This window comes from Vanessa cardui, chromosome 23 (assembly GCF_905220365.1).
Source record: "Vanessa cardui chromosome 23, ilVanCard2.1, whole genome shotgun sequence".
NCBI lineage: Eukaryota > Metazoa > Arthropoda > Insecta > Lepidoptera > Nymphalidae > Vanessa > Vanessa cardui.
In genome coordinates this window covers 651,555-669,749 of record NC_061145.1, presented here as the reverse complement: position 1 = coordinate 669,749, position 18,195 = coordinate 651,555, and the positions used below count along the sequence as shown (strand labels likewise).

Here is an 18,195-nt window from a genome sequence, read left to right as displayed (position 1 = left end):
GCGGGTTCAAACCCAGGCAAGCACCGCTGATTCATGTGCTTAATTTGTCTTTATAATTCATCTCGTGCTCATCGGTGAAGGAAAACATCGTGAGGAAACCAGCATGTGACTAATTTCATATAAATTCTGCCACATGTGTATTCCACCAACCCGCTTTGGAACAGCGTGGTGGAATATGTTCCAAACCTTCTCCTCAAAGGGAGAGGAGCCTTTAGCCCAGCAGTGGGAATTTACTTTGTTTAATTTGTTGTAAACCAGAACGGAAGAGATTTGTGCCAAAATATTCAGCGACGAAAGGATTAACGCTATATTCCAAAAATGAACACTCGCGATCGCAATCAAAGATCCTTTTGTATGATATTAGCTGAAAAAAACCTTTCCAGTACAGCACCCGACTCGTTAGTGAAAAGCTCTCAATAGAATTTCCTTTACACTCGATGCCCTCCTGCATCCATTCCGTAATGAAATCAGATCAAGTGCACACTGGTTTATTGTGAAAAATATCTCTCAAACGGTTTTTACAAACGGATACAAAGCGATTGTTTGCGTTTTGTTCCGCGAAGCTTGTAACCTAAGTCGAAGTTTGGTGCATTGACATATTAAGGTAATTATTAGTAAGGCTTAGGTTTTATAAGAAGGCTGATCATTCTTTAAATTGATTGTGTTAGGAAATTATTTTGATGTAAGTGCCTTTTTTTAAATACCGAAAAAGGTTGTATTATCACTTATCACTCAACGTTAACTTAATATCCTTTTGCAATGAACACCAAAATACCCACGACGATAATGACGAGATGACCCTGTTTCAACCGATATTTGCGGGTCCAAACCCAGACAAGTGCCCCTATATTTTAATGTGCTTTGTGCTGTATTTGTAATTCAACTCGTTCTCCACGGTGAAGAAAAACATCGTGAGGAAACATTTCAACGAAATTCTTCCACACGTGTATTCATTAACCCGCATTGGAGCAGCGTGGGGGAATTTGCTCCTCAAAGGGGGAGGAAGCTATAGTAAATAAGATGGACGGTAGAAATTTAAAATGGAGACCAAAAAACTCCAACGAGCATTAACTAGGTATCTGAAAGAGTACCGCTAACAATAATGGTATGTAGTATTATTTTAACAATAAATTCTTAAACTTAATACATTATAACAGATTGCTGTTCTTTGTCTCAAACGCTGCTTTACTTCAATTAGATTAGTGACGCTAATTTTGATATGAGGGTACAAAGTACCCTATAATATGCACTAATTGTTATGGTCGCAATTCTAAGTACCATCGCTACCACTGGTAAATAGATAATGAGCTATTTGTTTTGTAACTAGCGATGCGCCCCGACTTCGGAACAGTCTGAAAAATACAGAGTTTTGAACAACGTTCTCAGCTTTTTTGTCATTAGACAATACAAACCGAATTACAAACATTATTTTGATCTCACAGGATTCAGACAGCGTTTGCAATATAAGCGAAAAATGTGTTATTTACGACATCACTTTAGTTACTCCTAATATTTTTCTGTTTCTCTACTACATCGTGCATGTATCATACCTATAAATCTTTCTCTTGAATCAATCTATCTATTGAAAACCCGCATCAAAATCCGTTGCTTAATTTTAAAGATCTAAGCATAGATGGGGACAGACAAGGGTATGCAACTTTGTTTTATACTATGTAATAATTTAATTCATATATACATAGACGTCATAATTCATAAGTAAACACGTGGCATTGAAGTTATTTCGAAAAATGATTTAGAAGGTACTATATGAAGTGCTGGGTTAGTTTTTACATAGCTTTAATTACTTCATAATATTTCCGTATTAAAAAATTTAAATATTTTTTATTTGTTACATTAGAACCTCCTTGTAGAATCAGAATATGTTTTCATTACATAGTATAAAACAAAATCGCTTACCGCTGCTTGTCCCTATGTATGCTTAGATTTTTGAAGTTACGTAACTGATTTTGATGCGGTTTTTTAATAGACACAGTGATTCAAGAGGAAGGTTTTTGTATATAAAGTAAAAGTAACAGCCTATAAATTTCCCACTGCTGGTATAAGGCCTCCTCTTCCATTAAGGAGAGGGTTTAGAACATATTCCACCACGCTGTTCCAATGCGGGTTGGTGGAACGCACATGTGGCAGAATTTCGATGAACATACATATACATGCATGTTTCCTCACGATGTTTTCCTTCACCGCCGAGCACGAGAATGAATTATAAATACAAACTAAGCACATATATATAGTGGTACGTGCCTGGGTTTGAACCCGCAATCATCGATTAAGATGCACATGTTCTAACCACTGGGCCATCTCAACTCATTTGTATATAATACATGAACAATATAGTAAATAAACAAGAAAGCATCTGTATTGTACCGGTGCGAAGCCGGGGCGAATCTCTAGTTGATAATAATCTACAAATGTTATATATATATTTGATTCGTTTTCCTAACCAAAAAATATTAAGCTGTGAAGTTTCTCGTCTTCGTGTTTCCATAGTAGGGGTTCAAACGGAAACATCAGATGGCGTTGAGATTAAATTCAATTATAGTAATAATAATGAATATTGTTACGTCGCCCCGTCTGTTCGGAAACAGACAGGAATACACGTGAAATTGTCGAAACAATTCTATTAATAGTCTCCACGACGTTTGAATTGGCCAAATTTGGCAAACTGTGTTGCCTAATGGCTATGATTTGATCTTTAACCAAGTATTGATTTAATTTTTTTTTAACAAATTGGAAGGTCAACTGTAAGTTGTTAGCATCACCCAAAGACAATGGAATACGTAATTTTAACCATAACTTACATGATCAATGCAGCACTAATCTTGGAAACTGGCTAACTCATTCTTCAAACCAGAACACAACTATACTTGGTATTATTCTGTGGCCGATAAATATATGACGAATATGCTCTACTTATACAAAAGCTTACTACCAAGTAACGTTACTACTTTGTGGATAGCTACCGTGACCAAGCGATCAAACGTCTATCATCATTACAATCTGATATATGGTAGGAAATGTAGCGAAAATAGCTCTATCGATATTTTTGACAGATTACTTTGTCAAAATTAGGGCTTTTCCAGTATTGATGAGAGATCCAAGATGGCCCAGTGGTTAGAACGCGTGCATCTTAATCAATGATCGCGGGTTCAAGCCTAGGCAAGCACCACTATATATATATATATGTATATGTGCTTAATTTGAGTTTATAATTCATCTCGTGCTCGGCTGTAAGGCAAAAAAATCGTCAGGAAACAAGCATGTGTCTAATTTCATCGAAATTTTGCCACATGTAAATCCCACCAACCCGCATTTGGAACAGCGTGGAATATAGAGCTAATATCCCAGTATTATACATACATGGCTGAGTTTCTTTCCCCATTTCTTCTCAGGTCAGGGTGTTTCGTTTTCCGAAACAGTAGTAGTTTTTTATTTGTCTATCAATAAGTGTAATACTTCTATATTGAATAAAGGAATTTGAAATTGAGTTTGACACAGGTAGGCTACAGAAAAATTATAAAAAAAGTTCTGTGTTGGACGCATTATTAAAAGTATATTTTCAGTTCTAGTCTTATATTTTGTTCGCTGCCTAAGACAAATTAGTTCAATCAAACGATTTTACTAGAAAGATATTTCGTATCAACGAAAAGCGTAGTGCGTTCAAATAGAAGACGTTCAAAAAGTCTGATTATTTACAAGTCCAAAAAAGGTGTTATTTTAACTTATTTGGTTCGTGTATTTATAAGATCGTTCGGTGGGTATTTTACAAGATTAAAATAAATATTAGCCTTCTACATCAGTTCAGAATGGAAGATGAATCAATTAGAAAATAAGTAACCATTTAGTTACATAATTAATTTAATGCGAACATCAGCTGAAGGTTTTCTGGTCTTTTTTATGGTATAGGTTGGCGGCCGAGCGTATGGGCCACCAGATTGTGAGTGGTCACCATCACCCATAGACAAGGACTCTGTAAGAAATATTAACTATTCCTTACATCGTCAATGCGCCACCAACCTGAGAAGCTATGTCCCTTAACTTAATAATAACTTAATTTAACAAAAAATGATTGTAGCTTAAGTAACTCTTTTTTATATCAGTTATCTGCCAGTGAAAGTCCCGTCAAAATCGGTCCAGCCGTTACAGAGATTGCCGGAACAAACAGACAGACAAAGATTATAAAAATGTTGTTTTGGTATATGTACCGGTATACATACATATGCAATGAGTAAAAAAAGGCTATTTTGATATTACAATCAAACACTCCAATTTTACTATATGTATAGATGTCAATAAAAAATTTAAAATATTGATATACTTTTTTATCACAGAAAAAAAGGTTTTAATGTAACTCAAATGAAACTTCTCATATAATCTACGTCTTAAATTAAAAAAAAAAACAGTTGTGTCATTCTAAAAAAAAAACCTGAATTAAGTACGAAGTTATAATCGCCGGTTTTCTTGTAACATGAGTGATCGCCCAAGTGTGTTCGCTCGCTACGAGTAAAGTGTCAGATCTAATCCTATGATAAGGTTCGGTGAGGGCGCTGGCGAAGGAGTTAAATATAGCTTGTCTATAAAATGACAAATTGTTCACCAAATCATTAATATATAATATATTAGGAGAATTATTATAGTGTGACTTTTTGAACGTCATGCGTCAAGCTGACAGATGGCTTTTAAAACTCTTTCTATTTTTGGCGGGAGGTGGCGCGAAATACCATTAGACGTATCATTGTTTTGTCGATTGTCGAGTGGTGTGTACACCGGTTTTCATGGGTACGCCACTCCGAGTTCCCGGGTTCGATTCCCGGCCGAGTCAATGTAGATTATCATTACTTTTCTACCTTGTCTTGGGTCTGGGTGTTTGTGGTACCGTCGTTACTTCTGATTTTTCATAACACAAGTGCTTTAACTACTTACATTGGGATCAGAATAATGTATGTGATGATGTTGTCTCATATTGTTTTACTGTTTTTATAATAATATTAGAAAACCAGAAATTGATTGAAGTATTATGTTATTAATGATTATTATTTTATATCCTTGCGATAAATTTGTTATAAAAGTAATTTTATTTTGTAAACAATATAATAGGTTTGTGAAACAACCATTCGCTTGCTATGATATTATATTTTTGTTGAACAAAAAACGAGTGAAGTGGTCAAAAATCAATATCTAAATATACGTCATTCAAGAAGTTTTAACAAGCACTTTTAAATCGTCATTTAACAACTATATTAAGTGAAATACCAAAGGTTCGTAACGAGAGTCGGAGTTAAAGGTCTGGAGGCCCTAGGACCACAAAGCAGTGAGAATAGACCAAGAGAATCGTGAGGTACTTATGTGAGCCCTATTTATATGAAGGCCCCAGGGCAGTTGCTCCGGTTGCCCTTAAATACGGCCCTGGTTCGGAAAGTAGATTCTACCGAAAAAAACTGGCAAGAAACATTAGTTACGCTTATTCAATATTTAATTAATATTTGTTGAATACAATTATATATGTAAGAAATACATAAATAAAATGGCGTCACCATCAATCGAAGTAAAAAACGGTATCATGGGTTGGCACGATTGTAAAAAATTGACGTGTCAGTTGCGTTCTTGATGAATTTTAAAATATTTTTTTACATTCATAATTAAAGTTTATGTAATAACAGTACGTCAATTAAATACTAATAAGCATTTAGATTTTTTGCGTGAATGAACTCGTATTTTTTAAATATCAATTGCTAATGAGAATTAACTGATATTTATATGTCTTCAGTGTTTGACAGTAACAGAATACAGAGGCGAGATGGCCCAGTGGTTAGAACGCTTAACCAATGATTACGGGTTCAAACCCAAGCAAGCACCACTGAATATTCATGTGTTTAATTTGTGTTTATAACTCATCTCGTGCTCGGTGGTGAAGGAAAACATCGTGAGGAAACCAGCATATGTCAAATCTCGTAGAAATTCTGCAACATGTGTATTCCACCAACACACATTCGAATAGCGTGATGGAATATGTTCCGAACCTTATCTCCAAAGAGAGAGGAGGCCTTAAGCCCAGCAGTTTGAAATTTATAAGCTTTTGTTGTTGTTGTTTTGTCCAGGGAAGGATGAATAGCAAACGATTTTGGCAAAAAGTCTAACCAACTTGGCACAATCTCCCCATAAAACTCAAACTCGATAAAACATTAGCCAAACAAACATTTCACTGAGATTGATTGCATCTCATTTATGTAACATCAATATTGTAATAGCACATTAATTCGGTACGCATTTTATTAACCGAGCTGATCCAGCTTCAGGCACAAGTCACAAGTGATAATAATTAATTAAAATTAAATTAACCACCAATGTCAGTTTTAAGAAGCTTTAGAGGATTTTCAACGCACTTTAGCAGATAACAATTCTGTAGATTTTGTCAGATACGTCCAAATTTCATTGCATTATTTCACTTCACCGCTGAGTGCTATATGTAAACACGAATTAAATTCATGAAAATTCAGTAATGCTTGCTCCAATTGTAAGGTTCAATCTTTGCTTATAATTAATAATCTAACTCAACGTCACTATAATCGAAAAAGATTCAGCTTTGAGGTATTTGGGAGAAGAACAATAGCTATCAAAACTATATAAGAAGTTCCGCCAATACTGGAATTCACTACCAGCACACATATTCCCCTCCTCTTATAACCTGGGTGCCTTCAAACGAGGCGTGAAAAGGCAAGGTGAGGGCGAGTAGTGCAGGACATTCTTACTGACAGTACTATATTAGTAGTAGATATTATAAAAAAAAAGATCTGCACTAAGAACACTAATGATGAAGAAACATGATATACCCATTTTTTTACTTGGTGGTAGGGCTTCGTGCAAGCCCGTCTGGGTAGGTACCACCCACTCATCAGTTATTCTACCGCCAAACAACAGTACTCGGTATTGTTGTGTTCCGGTTTGAAGGGTGAGTGAGCCAGTGTAACTACAGGCACAAGGGACATAATATATTAGTTCCTAAGGTTGGTGGCGCATTGACGATTTAAGGAATACTTAACATTTCTTACAGCGTCATTGTCTGTGGGTAATGGTGACCACTTACCATCAGGTGGCCCATATGCTCGTCCGTCAACCTAAAAAATTAATATCTTCTACCTACATGACCTTATAAATACAGAACCTTTTATTTTTAAAGATAATTGAATTTAAAGAAACGTTAAGCGGATATACGAGACGATTTCGTGGTAGGGAATTCTCAGGAGTATTTCGGATTTAGTAAATTGGCAATGCACACTCCGGTTTCTCGGAAAGGATGTAAAGCGGTTCGTCCGGCACTTGATTTCTCTCCAGTCGTGTCGATTTGCCGTCCCATTGGATTATGAGAGTGCACTTAAGTTTGCGTTCACATATTCACTGTGTTGCACACAGCGCAGCTAATCCTCATTGGTCACCTTTGCCGAATTCAGTTCGACTCAGAATGTTTAATGACTATTTATTATTAAAACAAAATCCTCTTTATTCAACAAGCATTTTACAGGAACTTTTGAATCTTCATTTGACAATTATATTAAGTGAAGTTACCACCGGTTCGAAATGCAGATTCTGCCGAGAAGAACTGGCAAGAAACCGTAGTTACTCTTTTTCAAAATTTTAAAATACAAAGTAATGTTAGTTACATATAATTATATATGTCAATTATATCATGTCTGGAAGTCAACAAGTATTAACTCTGCGCTTTTTTATCATCTGTATAATCTTGTATTGAATGATATTCCTTCTTTAACAAGGTGTTTTTTATAAACGAAGTGAATTTATGAAACGGCAAAATTACAAATGTCTGCGGAATATAATGATAATATGGATGTACTCCTTATATAATATATGCTCACTATAGTTATTTCTTTAACAGTGTTCTAGCAAAAGTTTTTATATCAAAACATTGATTCAGGGTGTAAATGTTAATGTTTCTTAATTAAGCCTGTTATTTAAACAATAAATTGGGAATATAGGGTATCAATATACAATATGAATTGTAATGAAAGATCGCGATATCACACTCGGGAAGTCATTACTGAATTTTCATGAGATTTATTTGTATCAGAAACGTCTATAGCGCAATTGTTTAAGGGTCTTAATGTAAGTATTAAACTACAAAGGAGGGTTAGATAGATAAATATACCATATTGCATAAATATATATTAATTCCATCACATGTTTCCACAATACAGTACATCCACCGTATGGAATACACTGGAACACAGTACGACACAAGTTAAATGTAGCATCCGCAACATTCGTAAAGTCGATCACATCCGAATTGAGTACGCTGTCGCAAATTATGAATATTTATTTCTTATGGGATTATGATCTTTACACAAATGTAATAACTAGTAATATCATATGACACGTCCATTTACATGCAGATGCTTTTGCTTTGTCTATGAATTACATTTATAGGCTGTTAATTCTTGTTAGTTTTATGACATAAAATCGCTCAAAGCCTTAAACTGTACCACTGGCAATCTTTACAACCAATTAAGTTTCTTCTATAGCTCGAATATTCTCGTGGATAATTACTTCCGTGTACCGCGGATGGAATGCCGTGTCCAAAACTTGAAGTTACATAAATCATTGATCTTCTGGAGTTTCGACAATGTAACCGAATCCGATAAAAAATATATTACAAGTTTGTTTTTACATAGCGTTATATTTGAAGACATACATATAATTATACACAGAGTTATACACTTACACACAGTATAAATCAAAATCAGACGATACATACAAATAATAAATTTTGTAAACGAATCTTACAAATGTAACACAGCTACGGGTATCTGTTGAAGAAAAGTTCGAAGTATAATTCCAATACAGTTTGAAGACGAAAGACTTTATAGATAAAATACTAATACTACTAATATTATAAATGCGAAGATACTCTCTCTGTTATTCTTTGACGGCCAAACCACTCAGAGATGACTCTAACACTGGTGGTGCGCTCGTGTGCAAACACGCGGGGTCAAAATGGAATACTCACAGTTATATTTTCAAATGGAAATTCGGGTGCAAATTGTGCAATTTTCAATGATGATAATGAAGGGGTTTGAGGTGGTCTAACGACTTTCCTCAAGGCTGAATTTTATTTTTCATCATACTTCGGCCAAACATTCTGTTAATTCCAAACGGGAGTGGGCCGAAAAGTTGTACGTATGACGAAAAAAATTGTGTAGAGTAAAATCAAAATTCAAAATAAACTTTATTCAAGTAGGCTTTTAAAAGCACTTTTGAATCGTCATTTTACAATTAAATGAAGCTACCACCTGTTCGGAAAGTAGATTCCGAGAAGAACCGTCAAGAAATTCAGTAGTTACTCTTTTTCAACATTTAAAAAATACAAATACAATTATTTAAATTAATATATCCTGCTTGGAAGTCAATATGTATTAACTCCACGCTTTTTTATCATCTATAAAATCTTGTATCGAATAATATGCCTTTTTTACCAATGTATTTTTATAAACGATTTGAATTTACGAAACGGCAAAGTTAAAAATGTCTGCAGTAGGCAAAGACTGTGGTAGCACGCCTTGCTTTGCTACCACGTGTCCGGCATATGCACGGGCGCCGGGTTTTTAAAAACGCCGATGCCACGAGCAATGCATCCTTGGAGGTGTCGCATAAGAGGGCGCCTGTATGTACACCCAGCACTATAAAAGCCGCTTCTGAATGCACTGACCAAAATTTTGTAATAAGTATTATATCTTTGTTATGTTTAATAAGACTTTCTTCTCGGTACTTTCCGAACCGGTGGTAGCTTCACTTGATATAGTTGTAAATGACGATTCAAAAGTTCTTTTAAACTACTCGAATAAAGTAAAATTTTGATTTTGTTTTTTTTTCAAGTGATAGACCGGGAGATGAGGACACAAAACATTTGGTCATTTGTACCAGTATGGCGGTTCTTCAGGGGTCTAATTACGTAAAGGCAAAAAGAAAAATGATGGTCGTAGCGCTCGCACCGGCGACCCCTGAAGAACCGCCATACTGGTACAAATGACCAAATATTTTGTCATTATCATCTCCCGGTCTATGAAGAAAAATTCCTACAAGGCAACCGAAATTATAATTGATGATATTTCATTTCATTGTACATTGTATTTCATTTACTTGGTGATAGGGCTCTGTGCAAGCCCGTCTGGGTAGGTACCACCATCTCATCAGTTATTCTACGCCAAATAACAGTACTCAGTATTGTTGTGTTCCGGTTTGAAGGGTGAGTGAGCCAGTGTAACTACAGGCACAAGGGACATAACATATTACTTCCCAAGGTTGGTGGCACATTATCTATGGGTGATGGTGACCATCAGGTGGCCCATATGCTCGTCCGCCAACCTATTCCATAAAAACAAAAAAAAAAACAGAATTAGTTAGAACACTTTGATGTACAGATGAAGTCGCGTTACAGGTTTATATGCAAAATAAATATTCAGGGTCATGTAAAAGAATCCTATTACCCATCCAACTAAGCGTTAATGTACTCAAAGTCCGAAGTGTCAGAGGGTCCCGTTTCTTTTGAAGAGACACCCGACCTGAACCTCGGAGCGTGACACTTGAACTGTAGACACATCTCGTGTATAATTAACTTTAAAGTATTCGCTTGAAGGATGAAATCACAGGATGCCTTACAATGACGTAGTTTTGTAGACGTTTGAGTAAACATTGATTTGTCCCTTTCTAATCTCATTGATCTGTTAATCGAAAGAAGAAGATAGATATACTTGTAATTATATTGTTAAAAAATTTGATTTTATTATATAGAACTATGACGTTAGCAACAACGAGTGCATGCCGCATGTGATGACGTCATCATAGCCTTACTGCTACAGGTAAAATTACCCTTTGTCATCTGAAGGTCAAGAGTGAAGGCTCTCCAATATTTAAGACTTGCACTAAGTAAATATATATTTTTGGCATTTATAATGGCACAATGGAGGGCTCATCCATTCAAAAGCCCTCTTGATCCCTTGACCTCTTGATTCATCTTATTTTAGAATTTTTTAACGACTTCATATCTTCGGTGTCATTTCTACTAAATAATAAATAATAATGATTGGGTAGTACTTAATAGACGGACTCAAAACCGTGTTAGCAACTTCATAATATTAGAACCTTAAGAAGTGGAAAACTAGTCATGTTCTACTAATTAATTATTTCTATATACACGACATCATGTTAGAAACTTCTAAAATTATCAGTCTTAATAATACTGTCCATGTATTATATACAAAAACCTTGATCTCGAATCACTCTATCTATTAAGACAAACCACATCAAAAGCCGTTGCCTAATTTTAAAGATCAAAGCATATATAGGAACAGAAAGCGGTAAGCTACTTTGTTTTATACTATGTCAAGATTAACACAAAAACCCCGACTAGGGTTTTGAATCGAGGAACTCGGATTTGGTTTTATAAACTACACATTTATCTAAATGGCAATTGGATATCATAATAAAACAGTCCCCTCAAAACAGACTTTCAATTACTCAAATAGATTTTTCACAAATTTATTCCAGCGAAGTATTCCCCACTTAATATTTCAACTCAATGCTATTTCATCTGCGTTAAATAAGCACTAAGTAAATATTGTTTTCGATTAAACAAAAGCGACCTTGCTTTATTAGCTTCCACTAGAGCTCTGTAAATAAAATACAGCTTAAATTAGTTCCTTTGGACTGCGTCGATAAATGACATCGTACACTGGAGATTTTTTTTTTTAAATGTACTAGCGACCCGCCCCGTCTTCGCACGGATGCAATACGACTACTAAATATACTACAGAGTTTTTTTATTTTCGACATCGCATAGCAAACTTCTAAAATCATCAGTGTTTCTTTACTAAAATGTCCATGTATTTTATTCAAAAATCTACGTCTTGAATCTATCTAATAAAAAAAAACCATCAAAATCCGTTGCGTAGTTTTAAAGATTTAAGCATAAATAAGGATATAGGATCATTTTTTAAATAACAAACTAATGAAAATTGTAATTATTTTGAGAAACACAGAACCTTCTCGAATCTAATGTCTTCTAGGGATTTCTTTAGCAGAAAATCAAATGAGTATTTATAAAACGTCCTAACAAGGAACTTTTGGTTCGGTTCTTGAAATTTGCAGAATCATTGCAGAACGATTATTCTGGTTTAAGTGGGAAAAAGGTCTTTAATTATCATCGTATTTTAGAAGACTTACAAGCTAAGTACTACACTACAGACTTAGTTTCCGTTGAAGACTAGCCATCTATGGCATATTACAGGACACTTGTGTATTTGTCTCTCTTTTTCTTGTCTATTTCCTAGCTCTCATAAACCGTAATAGATAGGGAGATGATAATGATAAAATATTTGGTCATTTGTACCAGTATGGCATTCGCAGCTTCCCACAGATATGACATTATCAGACTCCTATTTATGATCGTACAGGGAACTGTTAAAAAAAGTTTCAGGGTGGTACAAATCGTTTATCGAAAAAAAAATACTCCTTTGCAGTGGTATGGCGGCCATTGGGAACTGTCGGAAAAGTATGGCAAGGTGATTTTCGTGAGTACTCGACGATAATTAGCTATCCAAAAATACCGCCAAAAGAAACGCCATACTGGTACAAATGACCAAATATTTTGTCATTATCATCTCCCTATCTATAAGGTTTGTAAATTTGAAAGTACGATTAATAATTCAGGCTCAAGAGACCTCCTAGCTTATAAGCTGATTAAAAACTAAAGTTCAATTCAATTCTTAGTTTAATGGCTTTTAGGTGTCCGGACAGAGCACAGATTATTTCGCCAATGTCACGTAGGATGGAGAAGACACGAAAGAGATTGGTCGGCACGGTTAAGGAAATAAACTCAATTAAATTTTGAAGACTGGCATAGTAGTGACAGTTTCCTTGATAATCTAACATAGAACAACACAAACATTAAGGTTTAATAATATGGTAAATTAAAAATAATTGTTAGTACTCTAAACTATAAATAAATAAATATAAATATTGGACAACATCACATACATGAATTTTGACAGATCAACCTGACACTGACAAATATTCGTCAATCTAAAACCATGGAGTTCGATTTTATAATAGGCCAATTTTTTATACGTTCCTACTTTTATAACAAATTATTTATTCATGGTAATGCAATCAACGTTTTATTTCTTAAGAATTTTATTACTATCAACTGAAAGTAGTAAAACGCACGTTTTTTATTGATTTCAGGACTGTAACATGATCGTTTTGAGGTTATGGTTCATATAATATAGTATAATATTTAGCTTTATTTATGTTGTCATCTACCTATACTAATATTATAAATGGGAAAGCATCATTATCTATCTATCTGTCTGATCGTCTGTTGCTTACGGCTATACCACTTAACCAAGTATTTTGAAAAATAATATAAAGGAAGCTGCAAACTTAAAGTAGAATGTAGGCTACTTTTGACGACTAACATTTTAAACGCGAGTGAAGCCGTGGGTTACTACTACTATAACGTAAATAGCAAAACCATTTGCACACATATATTTAAATAATTTTAACTGCCTTATTTGTTTAATATCCTGACCTTATGATTTTAATATTGGCATCAGTTACACTAAACGTATAACGCTTTAGCGTAAATACATTGAGAAGAGTTCAGAATTATACTTTAGGTCTAATAAAGAAGAACTTATACAGTACAAGCCCGGCTGTGTAGGTACCACCCATCATCTTATGCTATCCAAACAGCAGTACTCAGTAATATTGTGTTCCCGTTTTAAAGGGCGTATGAGCTGTAACTACAGGCACAAGGGACATAACATCTCAGTTCCAAAGGTTGGTAGCACATTGGTAAGGAATGCTTAATATTTATTACAGCGCCATTATCTGTGGTAACCACTTAACAGGTGACTCATTTCCCATCCGTCTACCAATAAAGAAAATCCCCGTTGTGTATACAAATAAAGTATTATTCTATTCTATTCTAAATACCAAAATTTTCGCTCCATTACACATTTCTAAACTTGATTGATGAATAATGCATGCTATTAGTGCTAGTTTCAAAGCTCGACCACACTGTAGATGCTATCAATAAAAAAGTCATTAAATCTGACCTATTTGAAGCTATTTATGAATAAGTAGACACTTTTGTGTGAATATTTTTACTTTATACTTGTATAGCAATAGAAATACTTATGATTAAAGTATTATATTATACTATTCGACTGCGGCTTAATCACTAACAAATTATCAAACATATACTTACATTCTCGTTTTACCCCCTTAGGGGTAAAGTTTACGAAACTAAGGGGGTAAAACGTAATTAATTCGTTCTTAGAGAATATCTACATCCTATAAGTAACCTTCTTCATTTCAAGTTAGTTGGAGTCATAGTTTGTGACTTTTAGTGATCAATCAGTGAGTGGTATTGGTATTCATATAACAATTAGTAAAAACTAATTAATTTGTTTTCATTTATTTTATATAGTAAATCGATTTTTTTTTTAATTTTTAAATCTACGCTTATCTAATAGGGATCAATTATATTTATGGACCCCTGAGTGTAAAATACTCGTTTATATTGTTACTTGTTGGTAGGGATTTGGGCAAGCTCGCCTGGATAGGTACCACATATCCCATAATCTATCACAAGTTTCCAATTATTTATCGTCGTGGTCCGGTTGCAGGATAAGTAGGCTGTGGGTAAAAGATATATATCTTAATTGTCAAGATGGCCAAGATTTCAGGTTTCTCTTAAAGCTATATCGACTATGAAAAGTGGTGACCAAATCCATGAGTTGACACATTTTCGTCCTCCCTTCATGAGAGAAAGAGCCATTCAGTATCCACAATTCCTGTATTTCTGATAAAGTATATGCTACTTTTCATGATGATTAGTTGAGTATTTAGGACCGGAAATCTTAACAAATCAACAAACATACTCACGTATTTATAATATTAGTAAGGAGGGTAATCTTTAAATTTATGTATTAATTACTGGCTATAAAAATAGTATAGAAGAATCAATAAACAATTAATTCGATTAGAATCCACCGACCACACTGATAGATTTAAATATGATTATACCAACGCCTACGTAAAATTAAACGCTAATAATGCACACAGAGATATAAACACGTACACCGTGTACCGGACACGTACACATGAAACACGTATATATGAACAGCAAATTACTCACACATGCACGCAGGGTAGGTTACACGCGTAAATTGAAAACAACACACTCACTCTCTAATTATATGTAGTATACCCATAAACAATGCATCCTAAACCAGCTTTCAGTAAAATCTATTATTATTTCAGAAAATTTCTGCATGAAAATCAAATAAATTTAAGGATTATTGTGTACTATTTTATAGTACATCAATTTATTGCTACATATATTATTATTGTAGAATAACTAAGCCGGGGGTTTCCTGCAATACAGCTTTTTTAATCTGTGTAATAAGCTCGAAGATTCCTCCGCAAAAAGGAGAGATGGTCTTTGCCCAACAGTCCTACTCTTTTGTAATAAACATAAGCTGTTACTGTAAATCTATGGATTATGTGAGACTATAGTTTGATGGGCACCAAATCATTAATATTAAATACCTAAAAATAACTATGGTGGAAAAGTATTACTACAGGACTTTTTACCCCCCACTTCAGACAGTACAAATCAGTCTAAGGCTGACCCAAATAAATTATAATAAAATAATAGGCTAAAAATTATTTTAGAAGTAGAACAACACTTATGGATATTTTATTTTGAAATGATAAAAGTCAGTGTGGGTCACATCTTCCAAGAAAACGACGAGCTTCTCCAGCGAAGATTTGCTGATGATCAGTAAAAATAGAAAATATGAAACGCCAAAATTTGAACCCTGGATGTTGTAAATTAATTAAATAATAAGGTGAATAGTACTAGTACATATAGAGGGTGTTTGAGCCGTGTAAGGTTTAAGTAAGGTTGTAAGTCCTCGTGCTATTTCTGGTGCGTTTCCTGTTCTGAAACGCTCGAAAGCCTCCCCTCTCTCAACTTCAGGCACACGGGTGTATTAAAGCCATTCTTTTACCGTTTACTACTCGAAATTTAAGCCGCTGCGTACTTCTTTCTGTTTGTTCCAGTTTTGTTTAATAACGTTTTATATTTTTCAAATTATACAAACGAAATTGAACCTAAACTCTTTGGTTCACGATTCAAATTTCTGTGATCCAGAATTCAGTTAATGTTTGTATTTTTTACCAAAGCAACGTTAAAGCATTCTGATAGTTGCGTTTTTCAGCATAGAGTCGATTATTAAATGTTTGCTTAGACATAAAAAAGCAATAAGGCTACACGAAATTGAATTTTATATATGTCACGGTAAGACCTATATTTATTTGGCTATGTTATTTACCCTCCAATAACCATGGTTGCGTGGATAGTGTAACAGGAAAGTGTTTAATTACACGAATGATAGGTACTTAGGGTATTATACAGCAGTTTTAAATGTGTTAGTTAACTATTTGATAAGGGTTAAGGGTTTGTAGTATATATGTACATTATACTAGTTGTCGAACGCGGCTTTGCTCGCGTTTTTGGGGTTTGGTTATCGTGTGTTAGATAAAAAGAGTAGCCCAAGTCCTTCCTTGAAGTTCAAATGTGCTTCATACCAAATTACATTAAATTCGGTTTAGTGGTTATGTAGTGAAAGAGCGACAGACAGACAGACAGAGTTACTTTCAAATTTATAATATTAGTATAGACTAGTTGAACTTGCGGCTTTACCCGCGCGAAATTAATAAAACTACGTATAGCAAACAAGCCGTCACCTTACCCCCTCGAGGGGTGAACTAAAATAAGCAGCCTGTATCGTGCCCTGGACGTATTTTATTTTATATAATATACGTCAATCGCATCAAATTTAATCTAAATCTGGTTCTTTTTTTAATTATAATATTAGTATAGAAAACATATATTCATTTGATGTAATTAGTTTTATATAAACAAACTTCGCCGGTTGATATAAGTATTCTTATGTTCCAAATTAAATATAAATGACACAGGATAATCTATAAATCTGTCATTAATTATTGAATACGGGATATTTACCATGTTTTTCATTTTTAGTTGGTGGTGCTCGATATTTCCTAATAATCTACCAATGTCTTGTTCACGAGACTGTAGTATATGTTGATGTTGTTAGAAGTGTCTTTATCGGACCACCTCCTACTCTCTTGTTAAAAATCGATGGGACTAATAGGGGCTGCATCTGATTTGAATCTATGTATGAGAAAAGAAAGATGGGCTGTGTTGGTATGGTACCAGATGTGAGTAACGCAAGGAAATATGACTAAAGATGTGATGAATAGAATGAAAATGTGACTTAGATGAGCCAGAAAACTGCATTCATTACAAATGAGTATTTGTATGGAGAGACATATGTATGTGTATATTAAATATTTTTTTAATGTTTAAACTACGCCAGGTGTCTTTTGGTGGCTGATCGGAAGGGGACACACCAACTACGTGAGACTTAAGTTCACAAGTATGTTTGGAAACGTAAGTGCACTTACTGACTCTCATAATCCATTGGAACAGAAAATCTGTCACGATGGTGACGAAGATCAATTTTTATAACATAAAAGTCCAATAAATTTTATAAGCCCAACCTTGTATTCCAACCAAGGTCTTGGTATTTGATTATGTCTATAGCCTAGACAAACGAGGCAACCATGCTGAATTTATATGAACATTAAAAGTAACTTATGTACTTACTTTGAACACCTCCCTCGTTGCAGAGAATGGCAGAACTGCCACCCCGACCAGTAGATCAGCTACCGCCAGCGACACGATGAACAGGTTGGTCACGCTACGCAGCTTCGATGAGCACAGCACGGCTGCTATCACCAGACAGTTGCCTGTGACAAAAGATAACATTTCTGATAAGGTTCAAAGATTCACGCAATACAAAAAAGTTAATACATTGCATTTTACTATTTTCAGTAAAGTAACGGATTAGCGTTCTATTATGGTGAAAATGGTACCACAAGTTTTGCAATGGGAAAATTGGCATTTGTCGAATAGATCCCAGTATCCCCCCCCTTGCAGTAGGATGGATGGAATGGAACGATTGTCGAAAGTGCTATTTAATAGGTTTAATTTAATGAAAGATATTATTT

The 18,195-nt window shown here is 34.6% G+C and overlaps 1 protein-coding gene across 1 annotated transcript in view; it reads right to left on the bottom strand.

Annotated features, from left to right (window-relative positions):
• Positions 1-18,195, bottom strand: part of LOC124539892 (octopamine receptor Oamb) — a 61,196-nt gene that overhangs the window by 20,211 nt on the left and 22,790 nt on the right. Inside the window, exon 2 of the mRNA XM_047117252.1 lies at positions 17,792-17,934. Within this exon, the coding sequence (XP_046973208.1) occupies positions 17,792-17,934 (143 nt within the window). The remainder of the gene's footprint in view (positions 1-17,791; positions 17,935-18,195) is intronic.